The sequence below is a fragment of the Siniperca chuatsi genome, linkage group LG22, assembly GCF_020085105.1.
Source record: "Siniperca chuatsi isolate FFG_IHB_CAS linkage group LG22, ASM2008510v1, whole genome shotgun sequence".
NCBI lineage: Eukaryota > Metazoa > Chordata > Actinopteri > Centrarchiformes > Sinipercidae > Siniperca > Siniperca chuatsi.
In genome coordinates this window covers 9,722,258-9,750,181 of record NC_058063.1, presented here as the reverse complement: position 1 = coordinate 9,750,181, position 27,924 = coordinate 9,722,258, and the positions used below count along the sequence as shown (strand labels likewise).

Here is a 27,924-nt window from a genome sequence, read left to right as displayed (position 1 = left end):
AGAACAACACAAACACACAGAGCCGCAGCTCGCGCAGCTCTCTCATGCTGCCACCTAGCCCGGTACAGCAGGCAACTTTGCAGGTGCCTCGAGGACAGTAACCTAACAGGTATTCAATTATATGCTCGCAGGTTGTATCAACACCGGTTCTACAGCTGTTTGAAAAGTATACTGCGTATTTTTAGTGGTGGAAGTACATTTACTCGAGTACTGTTTTGAGGTAGCCTACCTGTACTTTACTTGAGTATTTCCATTTTATACTTCACTACATTTCAGAGGCAGGCATTGTAGGTTACTACCACTAGATTTATCAACCAGCTATATACACTGCTATACAAGTAGGCTACATTTACTGTTTCGAGGTAGGCTACCTGTACTTAACTGTATTATTTCCATTTTCTGCCAATTTATACTTAAAGTAAATCTTGTATTTTATTTTACAAATTCATATTTTATATCAAAAAATATGATTAGTTGATAAAAAATGATTAAAAAATCCAACAGTAAAGAAAATAGTTCATGAGCTCCACCTTGACCAGCTACATTATTAAAAACTGCTCACATATTAAGGCATCACTAATAATAATCCAATAACAGAAAATAATATTAATAATAATTAATAATAATAATAATAATATATAACACTGACAGGAGCCATCCTGCTGCATAATTGGTACTTTTACTTCTGATACTGTAGGTACATTTTGCTGATAATTTGTACACTTCAAAAGTTTGTATATGCGCAATAAACAGGTTAAAACTGCAAACTTTAAGTGTACATAAATATATTTTCTGGCTATTAGCTGCAGTTATTCTAACAGAGAACACAATATTCAGTGATCAAGACACTGAATGGATAATGAAGACTACCAATAAAGGCAAGACTATTGTTTGATGTATTTGAAAGACTGTTTATTTGGCTCCAACAGTACAGTCCTATGAAATGTCATCTTGAAATATACTGTAGTAGTGTGTGAACACAAGGGTCTGTAAAGAAATGCCAATCAAGTGGGTAAAAAATTAATAATACAAATGCAGAACAGAAACTGAACATATACCACAACCACAAAATGCAGTTTTAACTCACGTTTTTAACAGATTTTGCTTTGCATTTTTGCTCCTGTGCCAAGACTACATTTTATTTTGAGTATGTGGCAATGTATGTATTTCAGTTAGGCTGCAGTGCACTGAAGGGTATAGATGTGAAAGCATTTCCAAGTTCTGACACCAGTGTCTTAGCATAATGCAGATGAATGTGCCTTTGTCAATTATCCGACACATCCAGCACTTTTGATCTGATGAGTAAAGTGTGGCTCATGGGTGTCTGCTACTGTTTCTTCAGAGGAAAACTTGACTTGAGCATTTCTGCAACAATGACAAATACACAGATGTGGCCTCTCAGTGAGTGATTTTGGAGCCCATCACCAGCTTTGCTAATACTGATATGGAAGTAAAAGTTTGAAATGTTTTTGGCACTTCTGCTTATAGCAGAATAAACTAAATTTGAGACTTTAACAAGGAAACACAACAATCAAACAAACAAAAAAATCTATTAAAAAAATTAGCTGCACATGCTAAAGATACAGCAACAAATATTGTAACAAAGGCTGGAAATCAAAACACAAAATAAAAAAATACACATTGCAAAAATTTAGTAAATATTAAGTAATGGAAATACTGAGTGAAAGGACAGTATTTGAGGAAATGTTTAAACCAATCAAAATTTGAGATTTAATGCAAGGTCCATGTTTAGATTTGTTTCTTTGTCCTCTGATAAATAAACATTTTCTTTCCAGGTAGTGGTATACAGGGTAGCATGACTGAACAAATGGAGCTATAGAAATCACAATTAAGTGATATTTCCGCTGCATTTGATGCTACGCATATTAACCAAAGTATAAATTGCACTTCTTGTCAAATGAGCACACATTTTAACAGTACATTAATACTCCACTATACATATAAACTACTACAAACTACATTCAATGCAAAGAGAGAGAGAGAGAAAGCGCGAGAAAAAGCTGTGATATTTAACTTTACGCAGCTGCATTAGCTGGGCCTTTCAACATTCAGGCCATCAGTACTTTGTTGTCATAGTTAGCTTTTTGACACACAAAATTAAATGAAAACAGATGTATTCCATTGTAAGGCCTATAAGCTGAATTAAATGCACAGTGAATTCACACTGGTCTGAAATTTGTAAATGACCACCTTCCTTCACACAGTACCATTTGCATAACTGTTATGTGATGCCTTAGCATGATCCAAAATTCTTCAAAATATCAACAGAGACACAGCGGAAACTGACATCAAAAGCCAAAACAACTGAAAGGAATGCTGTTTAGAACCAAAATGCTATCATTTAAGAAATTATAGAAAAATAAATAATGTACCACTTAAAATACTGAGACAAATACACAAATATATGCACAAAAAACTTAAAATTGTTACATACATAAAACCCCAACAACAATAAAGAAACCTGTTGTGTAGTTCTTGCCACTGGTAGAGCGCATCAACTGAGCTGTTGTTGACCTACTATCAGATAGCACCATTATAATCTATACAGATGTGCATCCATTCTTTATAACGATGAGATGAGCTGTACAATCAAACAGAAGCCATATGGGAATAAATCTTCTTGAATCCACCTGTGGTTGCTGCTACGTCACAACAAAAATGTTGGTTTTTCACATCTGCCCTTACAGTAAAACATTCATGCATATTTCTAATGTTGAAGAAAAGAAGTACTGTGATTATCACCTTGCATAGCACCTACTATGTCAGAAGGTAATTTGAATATAAAAAACATGAAAAGATGAATAAACTATGGTGAAAAATAAACCTAGTTCTGATCTACTGCTCCATTTTTTTGCTCCATCTGATATGGAATGTGACATAACTGGCCACCAGTTAGACTGTGGTGTATTAATGGAAGTTGACCAATTAAATGTGTCTGTAAAATTAAGCTTTCTTGCACTGCAATATGTTTTCCATATGTTTAAGACAATACATACGGTGTAAAACAGCAGTGTAATGCCACTGAGATTGTTCTGTTCAACATAATCTGCCTTATTCTGAAATACCAGCCACTGTATGTTCAGCTCAATCGGATTGTTGCTTTGTTAGAGCTGAAAGAACCCCAACCATGAAACTTTACGCTTCTGATGCACTTGCTCAAATCAATGCTTATTTTCAATATTTAAAAAATCCATAAGTAATAAATTGTGTACATGCAGTGAACTGACAACACTGTACAAATAACATCCCATACAACAAGTCCAGAATGAACAAGTAGCGTATTTGTCACAATGCCGGATGTGTTTTGCGCTTCTTCACAGCCACGAGTAAGATCAGAGGCTGTACAGCCAAGATGGATGCAATCTTACTGTATGCTCAGGTGAAGCTATAACTTACATGCTATTTCAACATCCTGTAAAAATAATTCATATGAAAAACAGTGCGCAATGTGTGTCTTTTCAATACTCTCACCACCTTTTTAACCAAACAAAGCTTACCCATCTGAAATAAACGTCATTCCGGTAATTCAAAATATGATATAAAGTTGTACATTTCTGATAAAGGAATGAATAAAAGCTTGAGGCACCAAAGGCTATTATACACAAAATACAAACAATGTTAAAGAATGAGAGCAAAAACAAAACAAAAAAATAAAGAAAAAACATGATTGCATTCTGTTAACGCTCTCAGAAGACCTTGAAGCATTGCCTGTCAGGAGAGGCAGCTGCTCCAGCTGATCTCTATGGAGATCGATGAGACTCTTAGCGACTCTCCTGCAGAATCTATTCCCGTGCTCAGAGGGGGTCCTGAGCAGGCCCGTCCAGTCTCAAATCCACGTGAGCCTGATTTGTTTTCCTGTCAGTGCAGCGAGCCTGCTAAGTTCTCCCCTCTTGTCCGGAGACGTGTGGCTGTTGGGAGGCGCCACACTGGCGATGATGCTGAGCTATGTGAGTGCAACAGTGAAAACCTGCTGATATCATACCCTCTGCAGGCATCACCAAAATAAAGCAACAATAACCAACAGCTTTATTTTCTGGGGATTTTCAGGCTACCAGCCATGGCGTGACTCCCTTGGGAAGATTAAAGGAGAGCAGAAATTACTAATTCAGAGCTCTAGGGCTTGTTTTTTTTTATGTTAGTGTTGTTTTTCTTTTCTGCAGAAGCCATGACGCAACCACAAAACAGTGACATGTATGTACAATACATATACATATAGTTTCAGTATACTACTCATGCTTTTGCAGGGTCAGGGGGTGCAATGTTCTGTTTGGCACAGTCTTTGTTCTTTTTTTTTCTTTTTTTTAGTCTTTTAGAAAATGGTGCTGCATGAATGGGTGGTGAGCTTGTTGAGACGAAACAACACAAAACACCTAGCGTTTGGTGTTAGAGAGCCAGTCCAGATCCCCTTCCTCCTCCTCCTTCCACGTCTCCTTTCACCCCTGTGAATCTGGCCGGGCTGCGATGCTCCAGTCTGAGCCATGCAAAGACTAGTAGACAAGTTCTGCTGCCAGCCAAGGATCTGAACTCCACCACGATGTGGATGTGAGAGAGCGGACACACGTTTTTTTTTTTCCCCACACGGTGATGTGAGTAGAAGCAGCTTAGGGTGTGAAACTCGGGGCAGTTATCTCTTTTTGTATCATTGTACACATAGACTTCTTTTCTTTTAGACTTTTTTTTTTCCATTAAAAAAACTATAAATACCATAAAAGAAGCATTATTTACAAACTCCATGCGTTTCAGGTTAGAGTGATCACTGCAAGAAAAACACAGGAGAGAGAATGACATGAAGATGGACATGTTTTCACATTGTTTCATGAGTTGACTGAGTTGTACAATCTGGTTTGAGACAGTAAGATTTTTCAAACGTTGTTACGACTTATTTAACAGAAAACCCATGCAAACATAGAGGTGAAACCCACATGAACTGACGAGGAGTGAACAAAATATTGGGAGCACTTTCTATGTCTATCTAACAGGAAAGACTAACTGTCCAAAAAACTATGATTTTGATTCCCCTTTCCAAACCTATTCCGTAAACAGGGAAGCAAATTAAGCAAATATCATTTTACCGTAGCTTTAAAGCATTTTAAATATGGCCCTCATATTTTGTTCACTCTGTAAATGTGTAGCTGCACTACTGAAGTCTGTCATATTACTCAAATATATACTTGTCTTACCTTCTGCCAGCACCCAGGCATTGGTAATCCATCTGGGCCCTGTTTAGAGAAGAAAACAAAAAACAGTGAACACTGAAACAGGAATGGAAGGTTTGCTGTTAACAGATGCAGTTTAAACAGTGATTTAAAGTGTGATAAGTGAGTGGATTTTAACCCACAAGAACACATAACAAGTGTCAGACTTTTAGATAATGCATGCAATTAATAAGGCCAAATCACAGTTGGGAGATAGTAGAGACAAAGTCTTCAAAATCCATCTTGCCTAACCAAACCACATTCTGGCAAGGAAAGTTTTCACACACACAAACTGCCAAATTGAGTCAAATCAAACCAGAAGCAAATGAGGAGTTTTTCATCAGAAAGCTTAATTTATCCACATTAATTATACAATTTCTTTTGTTTTTACATGGTGATTACAAACTGACAGCTAACATGGGCAACCTGTGTGCAGTTTACTGCTGTCTTATAGGATGAAACATTTCTGGCTATTGAAGTCCTCCTTAGGGGGAAGGAAATGTCAGAACTGCACAAACCTTCGCTGACTTATTGCACCTGATGTGAAATTGAGTTCCTCAAAAGGATCTTTATGTAACAGGAACTTAACCTGCAGTAACTACTGTTCCACCCTGGAGCTAGAACACTTTGACTATGACTGTGCTTGTTTGTACGTCTCTACAATTCTCCAGCCAACAGATGGACATATTAAGAGTATCTCAGAGACCACTGATCAGATTTTGATCAAACTTGACACTTTTACTTTGCCTTGGTTTTGGACATAAAATCATCTGAAATATTACATGTAATGACTACTGCAAGAGTGTATTTTCATTCATGCACATAATACACAGCAAAATATAGCTCATGCACATCAATATGTTGATGATTCTACTCTGATTGTATTATAGTTGCCCCACAGCTGAGTTTCAAAACAACAGTGAGCTGGGACAAAATGATGGCATTTGGGGACACTATAACAAAATCAGGGAGTTCATCATAAAATAAAGTTATTGCAGCTGGTTCAAGTAAATGAATGTAGATGTAATTTGATGAGATGACATTTGTGATATGATTTGTATTCTTACCTACTGTAACTCATTTCATTGTCTACACACAGTATGCTTATATAGTCACTATGGCATTTTAAAATTAGTTCTCATATACTTTAAGTACTATAATTTCTACCCATAGTGTTGTAACTTGCATGCATCACACAGCATTGTTTCAGAAGCAGAAAGCATCATAAAAAGCATGAAAAATAAAATAAAAACTTGTCATCTTGAATCTGTCTGGAGCAGTAACCAGTTTAATCTATTGGTTTTCTCTTCTTGTCATGGTCTGACCCAATTGGTACAAATACAGGAAGGGGAAAAGGGGAGTTAACAGAGTAGAGCAGGGGTCCATGTGCCGGTAGCATGGGCATCAGTAAAAGAGTCTGTGTTAGCATCAGGTTAAAAGGTAACTGGGTCCATGGAGGAATCAGCTGGAAGGAAACAGGATTTAAGCAGAATTTCTTTTCCAGTTTTAATTAAGGGAATGGAAGGACTCAGTTAGAGGGATAGATTTAGGTATCAACCATATAAATAATTTTTATTTTCTATAATTCACTTGTAATGATGTGTATAATCTAAAAGAGGCTGCTTGCGGTCAGGGAGTTAGTGAGGTATATGTTGGTGCATGTTGTGTTTTTTTTTAACAATTCATAAATGGAAAATGTAGTGGTGATTAAAATAAGGTGTGTTCATGATTGTCAAATCTCTCAGGTCATGCATGGTTTTGGTTTCAGTAATGACTGAAGGTGAGCGGCATGCATGGGTAAGAGGTGGAGGAAAAAGAGAAATACTGTACCAATTGGCATGGGGCATCCAGCCCGTCCAGACCTGGCTGCCCTGGTTCCCCCTTTTCACCCTTAAATCCCCGGAAACCCTGTTTGCAAAGATGACCTAGGAGTGTTACTGGGAGAGAGGTGGATGGCCCTTAACCCCTGCATCCGTCCATTTCGATGGACACAAGGGAGGGGGAGCTGCCCTGTGAGCTTGCTGATACCACAATCCAGCCCAATTATATGTTTTTCAGCATTTAATGGCATGTTTTTGTGTCTGAATTGCAGAGTTACAGGAAAGTAATAGACTCTGTGTTTCAGGTTGCTATGGTTTGGTGGAAGCCGGGTATCTGTTTAGCCACAGGGCGCTCATCCTTGTTTGGGACGACTGCTCTACACGGCTGGGAAGCGATTTCCAGCTCGCGGTTGGGACATACCAATGGGCAGGGTGCATCTAATCCAGGGGCACCCTGTTCTCCTTTCTCGCCCTTAGGCCCTTTTTTGCCCTTCTTTCCCTTCTCCCCCTGTGGATACAACGGGTTGGTCAAGTTAACATCATTTTTTGAACATTTGGGACATCATTGCTATTAGGAGGGGAGTGATTAAAAAGGGAGGCTATGGCTCACAAAGGAGACAGAGACATGGTCAATGTTAGATAGGAGGGGATATCAGACAGTATTGGGTATTCTAAAAACATTCCTCAGGACAGGAGGAGGACAAAAAAGGGGAATAGTACAGTAGGAAGGAGTAAAATACAGAGCTGATCGCCAAAAGGGGTGTCAAGGGCACGAAGGATGAGAAAGAGTAGCAGGGGGAAAACCTCCAGGAGGACAGAATTAAATCTACTACACACTGAAAAAGTTCAAACTGTATCCCTTCATATTTGGGTTGGAGTTAGTCTTCTTATGACATTTAGTGCATGCATGAGATAATAACAAAATACAGAATAAAACAGTTCCAAATTCATGATCTGGATATAAAATGTTATCTGAAGTTGATATAAAAGAAGCTTGAAATTATGTCAGAAGTACATTTGTTTGTACTAAAATTCACAGATGTAATATCAGGTACATTTCTGGCCCTCATGAGATCAGATGGGCAATTTTTAGTATGCAATTGTACTTTGCAGCAAATTCCTATACTCTATTGTATGCATGCAAGTGTTAAAACGCATTAGTACTCATAACTCACAATTATAAGTGCCTGTTTATTGTGTTTTTTTCAAAAGAAGCATGTTCCTTTGATCATCATTCAAATTCTGTCATCCATTATCTTTCAGCTGCAGTGTCGGCAGTTGTTGCTAAATACCTGGAAGGGAAGCAGTGCTAGGATCTATTCTGTGTTGGAAAATGGTTGGTAAATACAGAGATTCACAGAGACGTGAGCACGCCAAATGCAAAGTATGTCTTTGTATGTACCAACGAATGGGATACAGTTTCTCAAAGACATAAAACGTCTAAGAAACACATTAGAAGTGTTAGTAAGTGTGGAAACATACAGATAAAGCACCGAAACATATAAACTACTGTATACACAAGCAAGGAAGTGTTATCAACAGGCTCAAGAACTCATGGAAGTGAAATGTTTATAGTGTATGTTCATGCATGGAAACGGCATAAATAAAACAAATATGAATTTTAAGAGCCTGTTGTCAATGGACTTGTTTGGCCTAACATGCTGAAATCACTGTTTTGATGCCTCAGAATGAGATTTGACTTGTGATTTTGAGAAATGAGATGGCAAAACATTCAAAAGTGGACAACAAAAGCAAGATTGAGAGGACTGGTGATGATATTTTATGGAAAGGCAGTTTTACACTGTATGGAGTTGTTATCCAATTATTTAGTTAAAATTCTGGTTGACGAGTTCATCTCCAGGGAAGCTACTAATGCTACAAAACAGACTTAAATGAGCATGTTCAGTATATGTGTAACAATATAAGAAATTCATTAGGAAGCATAAAAATATCCTTTCGCCCACTCTACAAATACACTAGAATGAAAAATTAGGAGGAAACTAAACTTAGCATAAAAAGTTCAGTAAAGTAGCTACATAAAATACCTCTATAATTCCTGTCACTGTCCATTGACATCAGTCCTCTGTTGTGTTAAGGGGTTGGCAAGCCATAATATCCTATCTACATCTACCTTTTCTCCTCTTTCCCCAACGTCGCCTTTTTCTCCCCTTAAGCCTGGCAACCCCTGCAAAAGTACAACTCCACTTAATTACTCTGGCTTTACTGTGCAAAGATAAGAGGGTGTTCTTGTCCTGAAGAAAACACATCAGGATCGGAATAAGAAAATCAGAAGCTGAAAGAGGGTGAAAAGTCAAATGAATTGAGAACCAGGAGAAAGTGAAGGGCTGTGCAACAAGAAGAAATGCGGCCTAAAAGAAAATCTTACTGCTGGTAAATTTGGTGTTTATATATATTCTATTTTACCAAAATGTTTCATAAAAAAAGGGAAAAGCAGCATTTCCCCATAATCAATTGCAACAATAGCATTTTTCACATACGTTAATGCAGTTGACTCTAAAGAGTTGGTCCTGTTCCTTTTTATGATATTTCTTCTGTATCTAAAAGCTTTTTTGCCAAGCATCCCTATACTAGAAGTATTTGATTCAGTGAAAACTGAGCAAACAAAGTTTAAGAGACTTACATCCAAGCCTGGTGTTCCAGCAGCTCCCTGCAAATAAAAAACATTACTTGTGTCATCATTACATAGTTGACTTTCACAAATGCTTACATTTACATTTATCTAACTCTCTCAATGAAAGCCTGCACAAATATACAGATCTTCAATAAATGGGGGAAATGTAAGCAGCAAACAAATGCACGTATTTATTATAGGAGCAATTATTCTACCACTTCTTATTCTACTTTCTCCTCAGTATTGCCCTTTCTAGCACCTAAATCTATTACACAACATTCAGCTTCAGCAAAAAAGGAGGTGCTGATGGAAGGTAGTGTGGAAGCCTGTTGTTTACTTAAATCTGCCACTGAAATATGTGGGAAACGTGCCAGCTAGTTAAGTGTGATACTACTGGGCTTAAGCTGTTGTTTTCAATGTGTGAAAACACAAACGTGATGTTTCTCTTAAATTTAAGTGGCATTGTCACCCAGAACAGATGTGGGACCTTCTCAAAACCAGAATACGAGAGCATCTCCAACCAACGGGAACGCACCACCACTGGTGTTTCAAGATATATCACCACATGTGGATAAATGATTTTATATAATAGTTAAAAACATTACTGATACCCACTTTAACCAAAATCAAGAGGAGATGCCTCCTAACAAGTGTGATTGGATAATGTGTTAGTAGAATATGAGACCATTTATTAGAGACTTAAAAAATGTGAATATCATGCATTCCACTGCATATGTGACATCAAACTTACAGGCAGTCCATAAGGTCCCCTTGGTCCTGGCTCGCCTTGTGCTCCTTTCTCACCCTAATACAAATGAATCGGTGTTGCAATCACATGAATCATACAGAACACAGTCACTTTAAAATAAGCCAGTGCTAAAAACACCTAAAATTCAAATGTATTGTATAATCAGTCAGATATATGCTCAAAATTAAATGTCGATCTTACTATGTCACCCTTTGGCCCAGCTGGACCAGCTGGACCTGAAGGCCCATCCGTGCCCTGCAAAGAGTAGTGTTGTCATGGTGAGTTTTATTGGACTGTAGCAGGTATTTCAAAATAAAGTGGATTTTCCAAACAAATAAGAGATGGACAGCAAAAATCATGTTTAGCATCCACATTTGTAAAATATCTGGTTTGACCTACAACCAGCACACAGAGCTGCTGCTAGTACACGTGCATTGGCCACAAAGGACATTTACAACACTGCTGACACAGTTAATGTATGAGTGTGTGTTAATGCTGAGTTAATGCAACACGGGACAAAACGAGAGCCTTGAAATGCCTGCTGTGACAGCTTTTTGTATGGTCGCTATCCTGAAGATTAAACGCAGTGTGGCTTAATTCAACTCATGATAACTAGCTAAGATGTAAACATCCAACAAAAGCTTATATAACTTTCTTTTCAATTACAGTGAAATACAGTAAAAAATGGGGTGATGGTGGTAAACAATTTGAGGAAAAGGGGGACTGTATGGAGGGTGAGAGGGAGGAAAGTAGGCAGAAGATGGGTGGTGAAGCCTCTTGGTCACATGACACTCACCCTAATTCCGGGCTTGCCGTCCAAGCCGGAGGCTCCCTGCGTGGTTATGGACGTATGAGTGACATGAACAAGGAGGGATTAGTACCAGATGAACACTGTTATTAGGACAGGTTGATGGCAGGGTTTACAACAACTAAATTACACTGTGTGTTACAGGGAGGTCGCAAAATAGTCAGCTCAGGCAAATGAAAATGAGGACAGAAAATGGAGAAAGCCATATAGACACACACGCACACACACGCACACACACATAAAAACACACACTCAAATGTGTGCACTAATGCACAACAAGAAATCAGACAGGGCTAAAATAGAAATGAGAGACTTCTATGGATGTCTGAGGAAATTAATGTCAAGGCTTTGTTGTTGGAGGTATCCCATGGTGCACGGCTGTACTCACGGGGAGACCCAGTGGTCCACGGTCCCCTTTGTGTCCTGCTTCCCCTCGCATTCCCTTCACACCATGCAAACCAGGTTCCCCCTATAAAAAAATAGGGAAACATGGGGAGTAGACGAACATGACAAAGTTTGTGAACCTGCAGTTGCACCTGTCTCTTTTTTGTCTTCCTGCCTGTCCAGAAGTTATCTTCACCTAATATTCTTCAATCAAGTAATCAACCTTTTGTGACTACAGTAATAACTCTACAAGAAATAGTGAAGATGCATCAGTGGCAGAACGTAGAATCTAATAATTTGCATGTTTATGAAGATTCACACTCACTTGTTCTTTTCTTCGATTAATAAATAATTCACTTTTGAATGGGCACTGCTTAACTGAGATGTCTGAGAACACACAACTGTATACACAACTATACAAATATTTAATAGGAAGGTTTCAAATGTTCATAGACCAAGATTTACAAAGGTACAAACTATTACAATTACACTTGATCTTGACCTCACCAGAGAGTAATTGTTACATGTAGGCATGGGACGATATGAAAATTTCATGTCACGATTATCCTGGCCAAAATAATTGCGATGCACGATATTATCCCCATAATCATCAAAATATGCATAAAACTCTTAACTTGAGAAATTAAGAAACAAATATTTTTACTGCATCACAGATAGGACACATCTTTTTAGTGAACATCCTTTTTAGTGAAAAACATTCAAACAATCATAAATAAGATAAATGCATAAATAAAGGATAAATAAAAAATAGCAACATTGTTTGAGTCTGTTCTTTCTTACAAGATAATTCCTGTATTTTTTTAAATCAGGCCATCTACCATGATGTCAAATGGTACAGACAACAATTTCATCAATTGCATCAGTATATCTAATTTACCCTTGGCTTAAGAAATACAGGAATTATCCTTTAACAAAAATAAAGTCCAACTGACATTGTGGCATAGAGTCAAACTGTACTACTTTGGATCCGTTTTAGTAAAAAAAACAAACAACACTTTTCTAATATAGGACTGTATGTTAGCCAGCGAGTCAGCTTTTTCAAGTCACTTGTGAGGATATTCACAATTATCCCGATAACAGAAATTCACCACCATCAACTTATCTTGAGTGTTTTATATCCTGATCAGCAATACAATCTTATATTGTCCCATCCCTGGTTATGAGTACTAATAAAAAGTGCCTGTCTTGGTTTAATTACAGTCATAATGACCTGAATGTGAATTGTTATCATACATGTGAAGTGGCTGCACTTTTACTTTCTTATTGAGATTTACCTTTGGTCCAGGGAAACCATGGGGGCCCTGAAAACATGGCAAAACATTAGTTTGTGGCTGGTCTCATAATCAAAAATCTGTATTTCTTATTTTATACAACTAAACCAAGTTTTTTCTTAATCTTTCCACTTCTAATCGATTCCCTTTCTCCCTTTTGTCCAAATCACAGTAAACAACTTGCTGCTGACGATGTGAGCATGTAGAACAATTGCAGCAGTGAAAGTATTGCCAAGCTCCTTTGTTCCCTGACTTCATACAAAAAAAACACTGCTGTGGAGTTACATAGAAGACAAAGAGGGCTACAAACACTCAGCTGAAAGATGCAATCAGAAACTGACTGCACCAGATTGTTAGCTGTAGAATGTGTCTTTTGTGACTGTGACTGAATAAAAACCAGATGTATCCTGAGTTTTGACTTTTAGCCATTAAAGCTCTTTCAGAGAAAGCTGTGGTGTCTGAGAATACGGTTAGAAGTTATCTGAGGTCAGTATGTAAAGGGAGGATTTATAACTTGCATGTTTAACCATAGCTTGGACTTGTTATGACGTGAACCACAGTGCAATAAATGCTTTGTGTGGGTTACTGTTATTAATGCAAGTGATCTGTAATCATAGTATTGTGTCATTTGTTTTCATCCAGCAACAAAAAGAATTAAAAACACTCGACTATAAACGGGTTAGACTGGTTCACTACAAGGAGGGGAAAGGTTCTCGTTGGCACATTACAAAGCACCTCATTACATTACAGTCAGCTTTCAGATTCCATATTTTATGAGTACAGTTATGAATGGCATGTATAAAATTTAGATTTGTAGTTTTATATTATGTGATTAATTAAGTTTTGGGACATTCCTAGATGGTAAGTACAGTATACTGTCCACTGATGAGACTTTTTAGAAAAACTCACCATGGGTCCTGGGGGTCCATGGGGCCCTGGTGGCCCTGGAGCACCGCTGATCTGCAAATATTAAATATAGATATTTCATTACTAAATCGTGACTCTACAAGGTGATGATAATTTGACTGCATTTCACATTAACAGTATAACAGCTAACTGTATGAAGGTTTGCAATGAACAGCATCTTTAATACAACTATGTTTATGGCGAGTCGTAATAAATGTCTTTAACGTCACTTACTGAAGGACCTTGAGGACCAGGTAGGCCTGAATCTCCCTTGTCCCCTTTTACCCCATTGACACCCTAAAGAACAAAAGTTTCATGAGCCATGTGTAGTTTCTGTCTAATAAGATAGTTGAAAAGTTCTCATAACCATAAACAAAGATTTTTCAGAGGCTTTATCTTAGAAAATAGACTATACATGTAGATTCTTACAGGTAGGCCGGGTAAACCAGTTGCCCCTTTTTCCCCTGAAGCTCCGGGCATTCCCATGTCTCCTTTGGAACCTTTGTAGCCCTGACGGGGGAGGGCAAAAATGTACATAGAGGATTAAAAAGGAACTACTATATCTTAACAATTCACACTGTGGATGTTTATGAGAACATCCTTATGAGTTAATAGCCTCATCAATATAAAGTGAATCAATATTTAAGTAATGGTCTTTCTTCCATAAACCAATGCAAAACTGAGCTTATCTATAGATGATTATATATAATGAACTCACTCTTTCACCATCAAGTCCAGGGAGACCAGGCATGCCACGATCCCCCTGAGAGAGGAGTAAAAGACATGTCAGAATTTTACAAACACAATAGAAACGCAGGTGTTACCTGTTTGATTTTGTAATCGTAGGACAGTAATATATTGTGATATTGTTGGTTGAAGAAAGAAGTGCCAGTCAACATGAGATTTACATATGTCAGGAAAACACTTCAATTTGCAGTGTGAGGAAAAGTGCAGGAAATAAAGTTTACCTTTATGCCCTGCGGTCCTGTTGGCCCAGGAGGTCCAGGAGGACCCTGAACACAAAAAGAGACACAGGAGGAGATTTTATTAGATTTTTACTCAACCGAGGAAACATACTTTTTATTGGGGTTGATCAATTCAATTCAACATCAACTTATGGAACTGACCGTCACAATGAAATGACTTGCAAACAGGACAAAAAATGTTAGCAATCAGTTATGAACTATGATGCTCAGCTGAAAGACACATGCCAAAGTCATAAACATGTTAGCTACAACATATGGATAAATAATTAATCATTAACTAGGGCTGCACAATTAATTGAAATATTGTCAAAATTGCAATATGGTCTAGTGCAAAATCCAAATCGCAGAAGCTGCAATTTTTTTATGAAAAGGTAAAATGTGTGACAAAACAGCCTTATAATGACGTACGATAGTGCTGGCCTACAACTCTTGTTCTCCAGATGTAAGACACATCAAGAACATGTTTGTTGGGAAGAGACCCCAACAAATGTCACATCATCATGATTTTAATAGTTTTTACAATGAAAATTAAAATTGTGATGCAAAAATGATCAGTCCCACTAATCATGAATCATATCGCAATCGTATTTATTTGTCAAAATAATCGCAATATGATATTTTTTTTACCACATCGTGCAGCCCTATCATTAACAGACGAGAGAGCTGCATATTTTGATGTTGCTTTTTTCATGATCACGTTGGAATTAAACCAGTCATTTCATTCAATTTGAATTTAAAGCAGTCAGTTTTGGGAAGATGGAAGACGTTCATACAGTGTTCACATCTATGATTCAGTGATTTGTTGTTAAATGCTGCAATCAGTGTGGCAGCTTCAGAAGGAAAGATGAATAAAAGAAAAATTCAAATGTAATTATATTTTTGGTAAACCAGGATGATTTCTGAAAAAAGGTCAGTTCAGTATGTGTGACGCTTAACATGCTAATTTTCTACCATGTTAACCAACATAATACATTTATCAGTGTGGAATAAAAACATTTGTGCCCCCTTCACAGAGTAAGGCACAAATGATGGAAGGTTGTTTTCAAACTCAATCCACTTTTAAAAATTTCTATTATTTAAAATGTTAGTTTAAAAAAAAAAGGAGAATAAATTATACACTTAGCTATGATGATAAACACTATGATGCTAGAATGTGTGCGACACTAAACTTGCTAATGCCGTGCCATGCTAACCAACATAATCCAAATAAAGATGAGTTTTGGTAAACAGGGATGATTTTTCAAGAACATTTCAGTTCCGTACGTGTGTGACGCTAAACATGCTAATTTTCCAACCATGCTAACCAACATAATACATAATGTTGCTTTCATCACACTGGAATAGAAACGAGTCACTATCACAGGGTAAAGCACAAATGATGCTTCATTGGAATACTACCCGGCTCCAGATTTTCTGTGTGGAAACTTGATAACACAGTAATTGAACACAATTATTTGGGAACATGCAATATATAAATGAAAAACTGAAACAATAAAGATCTTAAAACTAGATTTTCAAGACAGGGCCTGAAGATTAGGTAATAAAGCAGGACCCAACTTAAGGTCTTATCATAACAGTTCATATTATGCTTGTTGCATATTCCCAAACAAATTTTCAATTAAATTAACACAATCCAGGGCCTTGGAGTTCTGGTCTGGCCCTCAACTATAATCATGACTGCTTTGTATGATTTTGACCAAAAGTGGACTGAGTGAGTTTTGGAAAAAACCCTTTTCAAATATTTTCTCATGATGTTGTTTTAAAGGATGTTTTACTGACATTCAGGGACACAGCCAGCAACTCAGGCAGCTTGTAGCGTCGATCACACAAAAGCATAAATGCAGCACTGAATATTGCTTCATTCACTGTTAAGCAAACATGTTGCTGTGCGAGGGAGCACAAAAACAAGGGCTGGGTTTGGGTGGGGCCCATGCGAGGACAAAGATGAATCACTTGTGGAGAGGACAAAATACATAGAATACACAGAGCCTAATTACCGTCACTGTAATAGTGGTAATCTTCTGCAGTAGGCCAAAGGAGTGGAAATGGGAAGGAGGCGAGAGATTGCAGATGTCATTCAGGAAAGAAACCTTTATGTCAGCACATTTCTGCATAGATACACCCTCAAAATTTGTTATTTATTAAAGAACAGATGTTAGCCTTTTTTTATCTGTAAAGGACATAACTTGAATAGTGTTAGTTTGAGGGCATTATACTTTAATTATACTTTAATTTAACCATTGAACCATAGACATAGGAATTTGAGATTGTGAGGCAGGTCAATCATACTTGAAAGATGACCAACTCATTCAGCTTATTGTAGAGTTTAAACACACAAACATGCTGAAACACAGCACAATTTGCAGCCTTATCTTGTCGAAAATATGTTAATATGCATCTTGGCTCTCTTCAGTGTGGTTTAAATATTTAAAATAAGGCCAAACCACATGAGTACGGTTGTAAAAATATCTTATTATTTCATAACAGAAATACCAACAAAAGCAGTTTCTTCCTGCTAATAAATTAATACAACAATACTTCCTGCACTCTAAGAATAAATGTAACTCAGCAGAAACAGATTTGCAATGTGACATATATTTTGTGAAAAATCTATGACATGGCAGAGGGTAAATTGTTCATTAACAGGTATTAAGTTTCACTGTGCCATCTACTCTTGCAGATGTGGGTCTTTTTGAAGCAACAACAATGAGGGAAATGAGCTGAGTGAAGTAACGACTTGTCTGACCTGTAGAGCCTCCTGAATGTTTCCATTGTAGTCGATGATTTCAGTGGCTCCTTGGTCTCCTTTCTGCCCAGGGGGCCCCTGCACATTATTTACAGTCAGAAACACATTTAAACACATGTTCTGTCATACTGCACACCTGATTTATACATAACGTCAGAGAAATATTTGACCAGTATCAGTGTGCCTCTTTTCCAAAAACTGCTAAGGTTTGACTGCTGCCCCCTGGTGGTAATCAATGTGTGATTACACTAATAGTAACTGCCAGCAGGGTAACATGTCAAGGGAAGTTGTGAATATTAATCTGCATGCGACATCATGAAATCATTCGAGAAAGGGGGGAATAGAGGAATTCATCTTCTTAAATATACTTGCTTACCCTCGGGCCAATAGATCCCAAGTCTCCTTTATCTCCAAACTCCCCCTAATGTGAGAAGACAAACAAAAATGATCAAAGAATTGCCATTACTTTTATTACTACACTCTCATTTGTGGAAAGCTATAATGGTCTCAATGGACTAAATGTTTTGAAATCATATATCTCTTTATTATGGTGCAACATGTTCTAGTTTTTTGTATCACAACACAGTACGACACATACTGTATACTTCTGTATGTGACTTTAAAGTTATATTGAAGAACACAACTATGCAATTGAAATAGTAATATTTTGGTAATAATATGGTAACCTGCTAACAATAAAATGGTTATATCAGTGCAATGTTCGGATAAAAAAAAAGGTAATATGTGACACTAATGGGGTAATAACCTGATAATAATGAGTTACTATAAGTGAATGTTTTCACAATATTCTAGGCTATAATATTCTAGGCAATACCTTCAAATTCACATGAAACTGATTGAAGTCAAAATTGGTAATTACCATATATTAATGCTAAAATTCATCCTTTCTTTTGTTCCAAACATTCCCTTTTATTTTAAGGTAATACTGTACAAATGATGTGCTTAATGCTGTGACTTGTTACCTTGTGGTAGTTTCTGTGTAATAACCCTGAATCAGGGCTGCAAAACGCCACACTACCTGTTTCTATTTCTATATCAGTGACTCCAAAAAACTATGAAAATCGAAAGGAGGAAATCCAAGATCACCTGCAAAATCTAATTAGAGGATCAGCTAATTAAGATGCCGTGTTCACCAAATTTAAAGAAAAATTTAAAGCATCTGCCATGCTCACCTTTGACCCTTTAGGACCAGGTGTGCCAGCCTCTCCTTGTGAACCCTGTCACGAGTAAGAAAACAGAGTCATGGCTTCAGGGACAGTATAAAAAAGGAAAAGCTAAGTACTTGAGATATAAACATAAAATTGGAAAAACATAAAACAAACTCTCTTCCAAATCTAAATTCATCATATAAAAATTCTATGCATTTAAAATGCATATTTTACAAAGGAAATTTCATCAACCTCTCATACTCCTCCCGAGAGAGCAACACAGTCAGCTTTGCTAAAATAACCAGCTTTTAATATGCCATAACTGCCAAGCGATGGAGAAAGTGTTTATTTGAACTCTGGCATTGATAAAGCAGGGGTTTCACTTTTGGGGTTTCTAATAGAATGTGAAACAGATCTGTAGGTCGTCTAAGTTTAGACTGGAGCTTAAGCTACCTGCTGGGAAAGTGCCAGACATAAACAATGGTAAACTCATTTACATTGGGTTTACTTTACGAAGACTCCAGGGAAAGCCTTGAACTTATTACAAGGCTATAATGGTTTAGCCAGCTCTCTGTGTTGATGAATATTTGGGAATACATTCTACTTTTTCTCATTTAAAACCTAGGGAACTTTACAGTGTGACTCTAGATGGCAGCAAAAATATAGTTATACAATTATGAACAAGTGGGAAGCTTTTAAAGACATACTGCTGAATGATACAGTTTTTTTCCCCACATAATTCGTGCCATTTGTGTATGCACACATGCACATGTGCACTTAAATAACTGACCTTTGGTCCAGCGGGTCCAATCTCTCCTCTTTCACCCTTTCCTGGTGGCCCATGGTCGCCTCTCTCACCCTATACAGACAAAAGAACAAACTGCTCAACAACAGAGGTAAGTTACTGCTGTTCTCCTGCAACCTGCATTTGCTGATCAGGCATCTTCTGAACATCAGGCATCAACTTCCATTTCCTTAATGTTATGCAGTATTGACATGCCTGAGCAATCTACTGCAAGAGCTTCCAGCCCTTCTCATGCGTTTGCTTACTGGACAGATTTACATGGTGAATTGTAGGAATTTATGCTGAGTCAGCACAATCTGCTTCCTGGTAGATCGTGACCCTTGACAAGGTGAAATCTTATTTTATAAGAAACCCCCAAAACATACATCTGCATCCAGCCTTCTTTGTGTTAAATATCTAAAGAAAAATGCAAATCCTTTGTTGCATAGTTGTGGGCATTTTCTCTCAAAGTGAAGTGACTTAAGAAAGCCAATAGAGGGGGATGTGGTATAACTCAGAGCCCCTACTGTCCATTACTTGTCGCTGATACTTAAATCCAAGTGGGACACATTATTCAGCAGTGTGAGTCAATTAGGCTTTTGTTTTCTCTTCAAATAACTGCTTGCTAATGATAACGTAATTGCACAGACTTGAAAATAAACCTGCGGACTCTTAGTTTGAAAAATGTTTTAAAAGACTTCAGCAGTACCCTCTGAAAAATTTGGCAAAAGCCCAGTTGTCTCAAACCTGTGAGTCGCCCTGAAAACAAGGAAAAACCATCAGATAAAATATTGTTTGCAATGCTGCTCCTTTTCAGCTACACCCTGACATTTGCTTAAACAACAGAGATATACCAGAGGACAATACAAGACTATTATATCTTGATTATGACTGCGCTGCAAACAGCCTGATGCAAAAGGACAATATGAGCATCAATTCTAGTATATCTGGATTATCACTGCTGGTTCCACGGTGTGATAATGTCACGACTCAAAGGGAATGGTGAGGATGAGCTCATTCTGACCACCTCCAAGTGACATTCTAAAGACACAGAGGCTTATTCACCTCGGTGAAATGATAATAATGGATAATGAGCCATAAACCCAGAGGAATTGCTGATTTCACTGACAATCACACTGACAGGATGTGATAAACACATTGTCATTGACATGAAATATGCACTGTGTCACTGAGCACGATATACCTCTCATATTGTGGCAAACAAGTAAACTGTAGTTACTGAAGCTGAAGTCACCCACCTTAGTTCCTGGGAGTCCTGGAAGCCCTGGCTCTCCCTGGGGACCGAGGAATCCAGGCTCACCCTGAAAGAAAAAAAAAAAAAAATCAGCAAATGTTAGCCTACTCATTTTTCCACAGGGCATTTTTGGTGTAGCACTACCTCCACCCGCTGCTAATGAGCGCTAAACATATAGCCAAGATGCATGGCCAAACATATTCAAAACGACAGGCATGCATTTACTGCTCGCACACTTTCACATGCGCACAAACACACACTCCAGGACACATGCATAAATCACACACACGGAAATTATCAGTGGCCTGTTAATTTATTCCCTGGTTTCACATACATAAATGTTATGACTGACCTTGTTAGAAACTCATCAGGGCACACAGACATGTTCTGCTTAAGTGTGTGCAAAAACCAGGTGGTTCTCTGCCACTTATGGAGAAGCTTTAACATTTCTGCATTTGCACTTTCACATACGAGGAGTGAGCTTCCAGTGTGAGGTGTGATGCTTGATTTGATTTACATTACATTTGATTGTGAAATGACTTAATTGGAATATATTACTTTACCATCTGCAAACCACCTAGAGTAGTTCAGGCACTTTGAAAGCCTTTGAAGATGTAATGGACACTTGCTTCTCAAACTTTGATTGGATAAACAGCCAAGAAATGCGGAGCAGAACAAAGTGCAAGCCGAGCTCAGAACCCACGAATGCTACGTTAGCAAAATATTGTTAGAATCCATCAAGCATTCAGGCCTCTTAAGTAAAAACAGGAGTATATAAAAAGTTAAAGTGAAAGGGCTTTTTACAAGGCCAGCACATTACAAGCTCACAAATAAAGAAAAACAAAACCAAAGCAGCAACAAGCATCATCTCATCATACCCGTGTGAGCATTCCTTGCATTCACATGCTATATTTCAAGCTAATGAGCCTGAGATACGTTGAGGAGGTTGCTATTCTTTAAGCATAAGATGGCAGTGAATTATTATGTGCCTTTTGTACATTAAGTTCACCATCTGCTGTTTATTTTTTATAGTACAGTAAAAAAACAAAAAAGCAAGCACCTAACTGAAACAATAAAAGCCTGGTTTGAAAAATTCTAAATAATCAAATAAAAATCAAACTTCCTCTCCTTAACAAGCAGTAGTTTTGACACATTTTGCACAGAGTCTCTTGATGCCACTTCCAGGAAGTAGACTGGAGTTGTTGCCAGGGATGCAGTGTTCCACTCATTAATTCATAGACCTCTACACTGTTCACAAACTTTAATGAGACGGTTTTCCTGCTGACTTCTGGCATGTTCAGATCAAAAGAATCGACTATTTGGCCTCGTCAGTTTGCCTGAGCTCCTCACTTTTCATTGCACTGAATGTACAAGTGTTACTGTGCCTCTGCCACTCAAGCAGACGGAACTAGGTACAAATCCCACACAGCAGGAAAAGCAAGATTATGAGACCTTAATGTGTCATACACGAGGAATGTCGATAGGTCAGCTGAGTTTTGCTGTGAACTCGGCTACAGACGGGCTGAAGTGGGTGGACAGGGACAACACCGGGGGAATGACTGGGGATAAAAACAGCGAAGCATTTACCTTTATCCCTGGGAGTCCAGGCAGCCCTGGAAGTCCTGGCTCTCCCTACACAGGAAGAGTGTGACATGTTACAGCCAAGCCAAGCTAAGCTGAGTCAAGCCTCATTTGTAGGCTATTTGGGGTTCTATTAGTTCTACACTTTATTTTCTATTTGTGTTTTCTCTGGCTATCAAGCTGCTGTAATTCTGAAAAGTGGCCTGCTGTCCGTAAGTGTCTGTTGACTGTCATTTGCTTGCGGTAAGCACTAGCAGAAGTTACTGCACATGCACTTTCAAACCAGTTCATGCAGCCGTGGCTTGACAGCGTGATTAGTGCTTGTTATAACACTCAACCCTTCACAAAGTGCAATGGAGTTTTATTTTTATGATTTTATTGGTTTGGGCAGGTGTGAAAAGTTCTGGTTTCTGGAAGGAAAAACTGTCAGATACTTTGGATTAAAGTTGCAAAAGCTGTTTGAGAGAGCTGCCGTGGCTTCAAGGTCGTTAGAGTTTGGCACTGCTGGAAGTCGAGAGTTGGAGTATTTTCTCCGTTACCAAGGTCGGGTCATTGTCAAGTTGAGAACTCCAGACTCCCATTACATGCAAGTTTGAGTAACGCACACTCATTTGATTCAACTGTGGAAAAATCAGAGGTCAAGTCCCTTGTGACACCTCTGTGAGACTTTCAAAACAAAATTTCTGACTCTGGATAATTTAACGCTCTATTAAGACTATTGTATTTATGGCATATGAAAAGAAATGATTACTGCCACACGAGAATGATCAACTGTAATGGCACTTAGGGGATCAGAGAGAGGGCTGTAAATTCCCATTGTGGCTAATGAAAGCATTGTAAAACTAATGAATAAAAGTCTTTCTTGTGGACTACTACTTCACCAACACTTCACTGCCATCCAATGGTAATATTTAATGGGGAACAACTAAATCTCGTGAATGCCATTTTGATGAAAAATACAATTTGTAAGTGTGTCAGCACAAGCAGAATGGCTGTAAAATGAGAGATCAGATAAAGCAGTAAAAAAATTAGTTAGGCCATGAGTATTTTCTTTGCAGCACAGCAGAAAAAAATACATTTGCTAAAGGCCCTTCTGTCTGTCTGGAACCAGTTTGTCTTAACAGAGAAAAGAGAGGGGAAATAATGGGGTGTAGCACTTGGGATTAAAAAGTGTAATTACATGCGACGCTGGTGCAATCTCGGCAGCAGTCTGGTCAAGGGACAAGTAATGACTTTTATTTTGCAGGAAAATAGCTCATCTTCTGCTGCATGCTTGTTTTATTAGTTTCGCATCAGCAACTGTTTCTTTTAACAATATTCTTCCGATTTCCATTGTTGGCTTGGAAAGTGTGTCAAACACTAAAATAAAAACTGGCTGGGAGAGAGAGGTCACACTAACAAACATTGCTTAAACAACAAAAACTTGTGTGCTTGGACTGATGCCAAGCAAAGTAATGGGATGACCTGTTGGTGGAGCAAAAACATCCAAAATATTTAGTATATCCAGAGGTGTTAGTATGATACCTGGGACCTTACACTGGCTCAAAACAAGTATCAAGCCAAAGTAAATGTAAAATGAGTCGGAGCACTATGATGTACCGAAGTTCAAGCTGAAGTGTCAGGTTCTGCTTAGTGAGCCCCATGTACAACCATCCTTATTACACTTTAAAGAGTGAGGTTCAACTGAGTTTGGAATGCTCTTATCCAAACTTGAACTATTTTATCTTGCACAACAGACTAGAGCTTCACCTTTTACATTCACACTTATTTAGATGTATGTATTCACAGTGATGAAAAAAGTAAAGACAGCTACTGAATATTGAGAATTTTCTGTTACTGCACAGTCGAATATTTCATTCCCATAGTCACTTATCAATACCGAAACCATTATTAATATTAACAAACACAATATAGCCATGGTTAGTCCGTATGATTAAAACTATACTATTACCACTGCTGCATCTATTTCTATTTATGCACTTCTATCTCCTACTGTGTATTAAAGAGCAATGCGTAGCAAAGTGCAATTATTACCTTATGTCCACTTCGTCCAGGCTCTCCAGGTTCACCCTGTAATACATGGAAAGAGTTTTCTTTTCAACTGCTTCATTTCTGGATTGGGTTGCACTATTTAGTTGTAAGTCAATTACTAAGTTTGCGCATTAGGTCCTTCCTAAGTTCTTAGAACTACTAGCTAGTTCCAATTGATGATTAAGCTAACGTTAGCTTAACCTAACTGATGTTATTTGGTAATTTAGGCAAAAGTTATTGGCATAATGTAATTTGAGGTATATATATATATATATATATATATATATATGGAGATGTAATTTCACAAAAGTTCACTATTAAACAGGATTTTGATCAAGAATCAGATCAGATACAGTATGTCAGCCATATTACTCTTACTCTTCACTCTAAATGGAAGCAAGCTAACGTTAGTTGTGGAATTGGTTCAGTTAACTAGGTTAACAACTACACCTGGAAGTTACTTTGTGTAAATATTTAGTAACAACTAATATCTATGTAAGAACTAGTTAGTTTGTGTGGTGCAAACCTTTTTAATTTAGTTAAATGTAAATCTCCATTTAGTTAGTTTGAACTTACGAACAGCTGGGGCAACCGACTTCTAATGAGGATCAAGAAACAGACACTGAAAAACTTTTAGCTTAGCTCTCACCTTGATGCCTGCTGCAGAGGAGCCTGCATCTCCCTAAGAAAAAGGTTAAAAACAGAAATTAGAAAGGTACAACATGGAATGGTTATTACAAGACTCGATGGGGCTTTCTGTAAGGTCACAACAGGAACGAACATTACTGTGCAATTACAGTTAGAAAAATATGACAGAAGCCTATTTTTACTGAACAATGCAGAACATAATTTTCACAACTGCTGCATTTACTGAGTTGTCCAGACAAAATGGGGTGAAAATCCAATTAGAATAAGATTGTCTGCTATTTTAAGCAGTGTTCAGATTGAATGTACCTTCTCACTAAAGTTTGAGACAGCATTTTACATAACTACAGTGCTGGGAATCATTTCATTGTTTTTACACTGTCAGAGTGCAGCTGCATACTGGTGATGATAGGAAATCTAACACTATATAGAAGAAATCCACAACAGCATTGGAGGTAAGGGGCTTGACAGATATACTGTACTAACGGCAATCATTTAAACCCTTTTTTTTTTTTATTGCATCTCTTCCGGTAAGGAATGAAGTAGAAGGAGCTACTATATCACATTTTTCCATCAAAGTCATCCAGACGTCCAGAACCCAGGCCTTTTCCTATGCACTGCATTACTACTGCAGTGTACAGTAAAAATATACATAAAACAAGGGGCCAATAAGCGTAATTATGGGCGGTTGGTGGGAAAAGGGAGCGGGGAGAAGGAGACTGGGTCTTTAGCTCTGCTGTGGATTCTGTGGTTTCACTACACATACGCCTTGCGCTCAGAAGTTGCTGAAGGAATGCCTCTCGCCCTCAGCTTTTTATGGGAGTCATTACGATGCATAGCACACAAGGCATGTTTAATTGCGGCATTTTTTTTGCAGACAATAAACTGTCTTACTGTTTACAGCTGGGCTTTGTTGCATACCGAAGGGTGCCTCTACCCCTATCTTAAAACTATCGTTCCAATTTTTATATGGGCATTTTCTTATATATTTTATTGAGGGTGCAGGAGATCTAAGAGGATGAACTTTTACAGTGAGCTGTGGAAACAGCCTCCTCATATTACATTATAGAAGACGAATGAAAGGCTTTCACATGATTTCACACGATGGAGTAAAAATGTTTTTGGTCAGATTCTTAAGAAACAACATGGATGTCATGTTGTGGCTGACCTAAAAATTATAATAAAACAGGAAACCTCATACAGAGGCCCATTATTCTGACTTTTTTGTATCTTGATTGAATCATTGTTTAAACAAAACAAACATCAAAGTCAGAGCTGGTTTACACCTGTTGTTTTTTGGCAGGGATGGATATGTAAGAATGCCTCACATCTGTACTTAATTCTTACATCTTATACAACAACGAATCTACAAAAGAGCTCAAGCAATGGATTATGTAAACATAATTAACTTTTTTTCCCATTATTAATCTCAGTAGGATGAGACCATCAGGAGCTGATATTGTGAAAAATTAACAGCACGATTCACTTTTAATCAAAAAGCCACCATGACTCATGTGAAAAACAAGTACCAGAGGATGCAAGCAATTAACACTTCACTCCCCTGCTGCTGAACTGATAAACCCAAATGACGTTTTCCGTCATGACAGACTTAACATAAGTGACACCAAGCCCAAGAAGCAATTGAGAGTTTCACAAGTTTAATCTATTCCAAATGGAGTAATATGAGATGGAAAAAGTTGGGAGGAGTTGGGAGGTGAGCTGAGGTGTGGCACAGAGTGCTGAAATGTCCCAATTAGGCCAGTTACCATGGTGAGGCTACAGCCTGTGATGTAACCACAGAGCAGAGCTGTCACCACAGCTCCACTTCATTATAGGCACCCAGAACTGTCGCAGCATATTGGCATTTAAAGATAATAGCACCAAGAGCTCATAATGTATACTTGGTAAATCAGGCCATTTTCCAGCTGTTTGCCTCGTGAGAGCGAATGAGATGGAGAGGATTCATCAGTGAGCAATTTAGCTGATGCAGAGTTGTGACAAATGTAACCATTAAATGTCACCACAGCCCTCAAAACATGACCCATACTTCATATTACGCTCATTAGTAAACATGACCAAATTCAACGGCCTCAGCTGAATACCGACCTTAGTCACTGAGTTAGAATATATGAGAGGCAACACAGTTTGTGATTGGCTCCCAGGGCAGAAAGGCCCTGCCAACAGTTGAAACACTGCCAGTTCACAAGAGCTTGGACCGGATCTTAGGATTCAAAAATTATACCAACCACTGTGCCACACCGGCCAGAGCCAAGCACTCACAGCCTGGAAGTTCCCAAAACCAATTCAAGAGTTTACTTGTTTTTTTGGGTTTTTTTAAACCTTTAAAGAATTTTCCTACCTCTGAGGTCCGACTGTTTCAACAAGAAGAGTCACAGTTAATTTCATAGCTAGTTAAATGCTTAGGCAGAATACATCAGAAGTAAATGGTTTAGAACTAAAGCTTTGTAGCAACTGTGGTAATGATTTGTTTTAAATGAGGCCAGAGATGGACATGCAGAGGCTGCTGGAAACATTTCTCTTCACAGTTGAGGATGGCTTATGAAAGCAACACAGCAGGTAATATGTTACATAAATGTATACTATAAAGAGTGGTGGAAAGTACATTTACTCAAATACTGTACTCAAGTACAACTTTAAGATACATATTACTAGCTACTTTATACTCGACTACATTTACTTGATAGCTATAATTACAGGTGACTTTGCAGATCAAGATAAATGTAAATCCGAGATATATTATTATCTTATAAAATATGATGCATTATTATAGGTTAAATACCTTGCTGTTGAGCCCCTATAGGTTTTCTGCGTGTCACTTAGTTTGAGGCAGTTTGATTGAACACAACTTTATTTAGGGATATGCAACATGTGAGCACATTATAAACTAAAATTAAGTGTTA

General features: G+C 37.9%; 1 protein-coding gene across 11 annotated transcripts in view; it reads right to left on the bottom strand.

The window, feature by feature from the left end:
- Window positions 1–895: 895 nt before the first annotated feature.
- LOC122869672 (collagen alpha-1(XXV) chain) overlaps window positions 896–27,924 on the bottom strand; it is a 154,044-nt gene continuing 127,015 nt past the window's right edge. For 3 of the 11 annotated variants that reach the window (XM_044182869.1, XM_044182871.1, XM_044182875.1), the window contains 24 exons: window positions 25,008–25,040; window positions 24,362–24,397; window positions 22,334–22,378; window positions 20,751–20,813; window positions 19,498–19,566; window positions 18,732–18,776; window positions 17,915–17,959; window positions 17,539–17,616; window positions 16,790–16,813; window positions 14,775–14,819; window positions 14,525–14,569; window positions 14,236–14,316; window positions 14,041–14,103; window positions 13,810–13,860; window positions 12,904–12,930; window positions 11,613–11,693; window positions 11,213–11,248; window positions 10,618–10,671; window positions 10,420–10,473; window positions 9,678–9,704; window positions 9,168–9,221; window positions 7,458–7,544; window positions 5,202–5,240; window positions 896–4,777 (listed from right to left, as the gene is read on the bottom strand). In XM_044182869.1, coding sequence (XP_044038804.1) covers window positions 4,775–4,777; window positions 5,202–5,240; window positions 7,458–7,544; window positions 9,168–9,221; window positions 9,678–9,704; window positions 10,420–10,473; window positions 10,618–10,671; window positions 11,213–11,248; window positions 11,613–11,693; window positions 12,904–12,930; window positions 13,810–13,860; window positions 14,041–14,103; window positions 14,236–14,316; window positions 14,525–14,569; window positions 14,775–14,819; window positions 16,790–16,813; window positions 17,539–17,616; window positions 17,915–17,959; window positions 18,732–18,776; window positions 19,498–19,566; window positions 20,751–20,813; window positions 22,334–22,378; window positions 24,362–24,397; window positions 25,008–25,040 — 1,185 coding nt within the window. In that variant the 3' untranslated portion in view covers window positions 896–4,774. Of the gene's footprint in view, window positions 4,778–5,201; window positions 5,241–7,046; window positions 7,125–7,457; window positions 7,545–9,167; window positions 9,222–9,677; window positions 9,705–10,419; window positions 10,474–10,617; window positions 10,672–11,212; window positions 11,249–11,612; window positions 11,694–12,903; window positions 12,931–13,809; window positions 13,861–14,040; window positions 14,104–14,235; window positions 14,317–14,524; window positions 14,570–14,774; window positions 14,820–16,789; window positions 16,814–17,538; window positions 17,617–17,914; window positions 17,960–18,731; window positions 18,777–19,497; window positions 19,567–20,750; window positions 20,814–22,333; window positions 22,379–24,361; window positions 24,398–25,007; window positions 25,041–27,924 lie in introns of all 11 variants that reach the window. The other 8 variants (XM_044182870.1, XM_044182877.1, XM_044182879.1 and 5 more) reach the window with 8 other exon arrangements.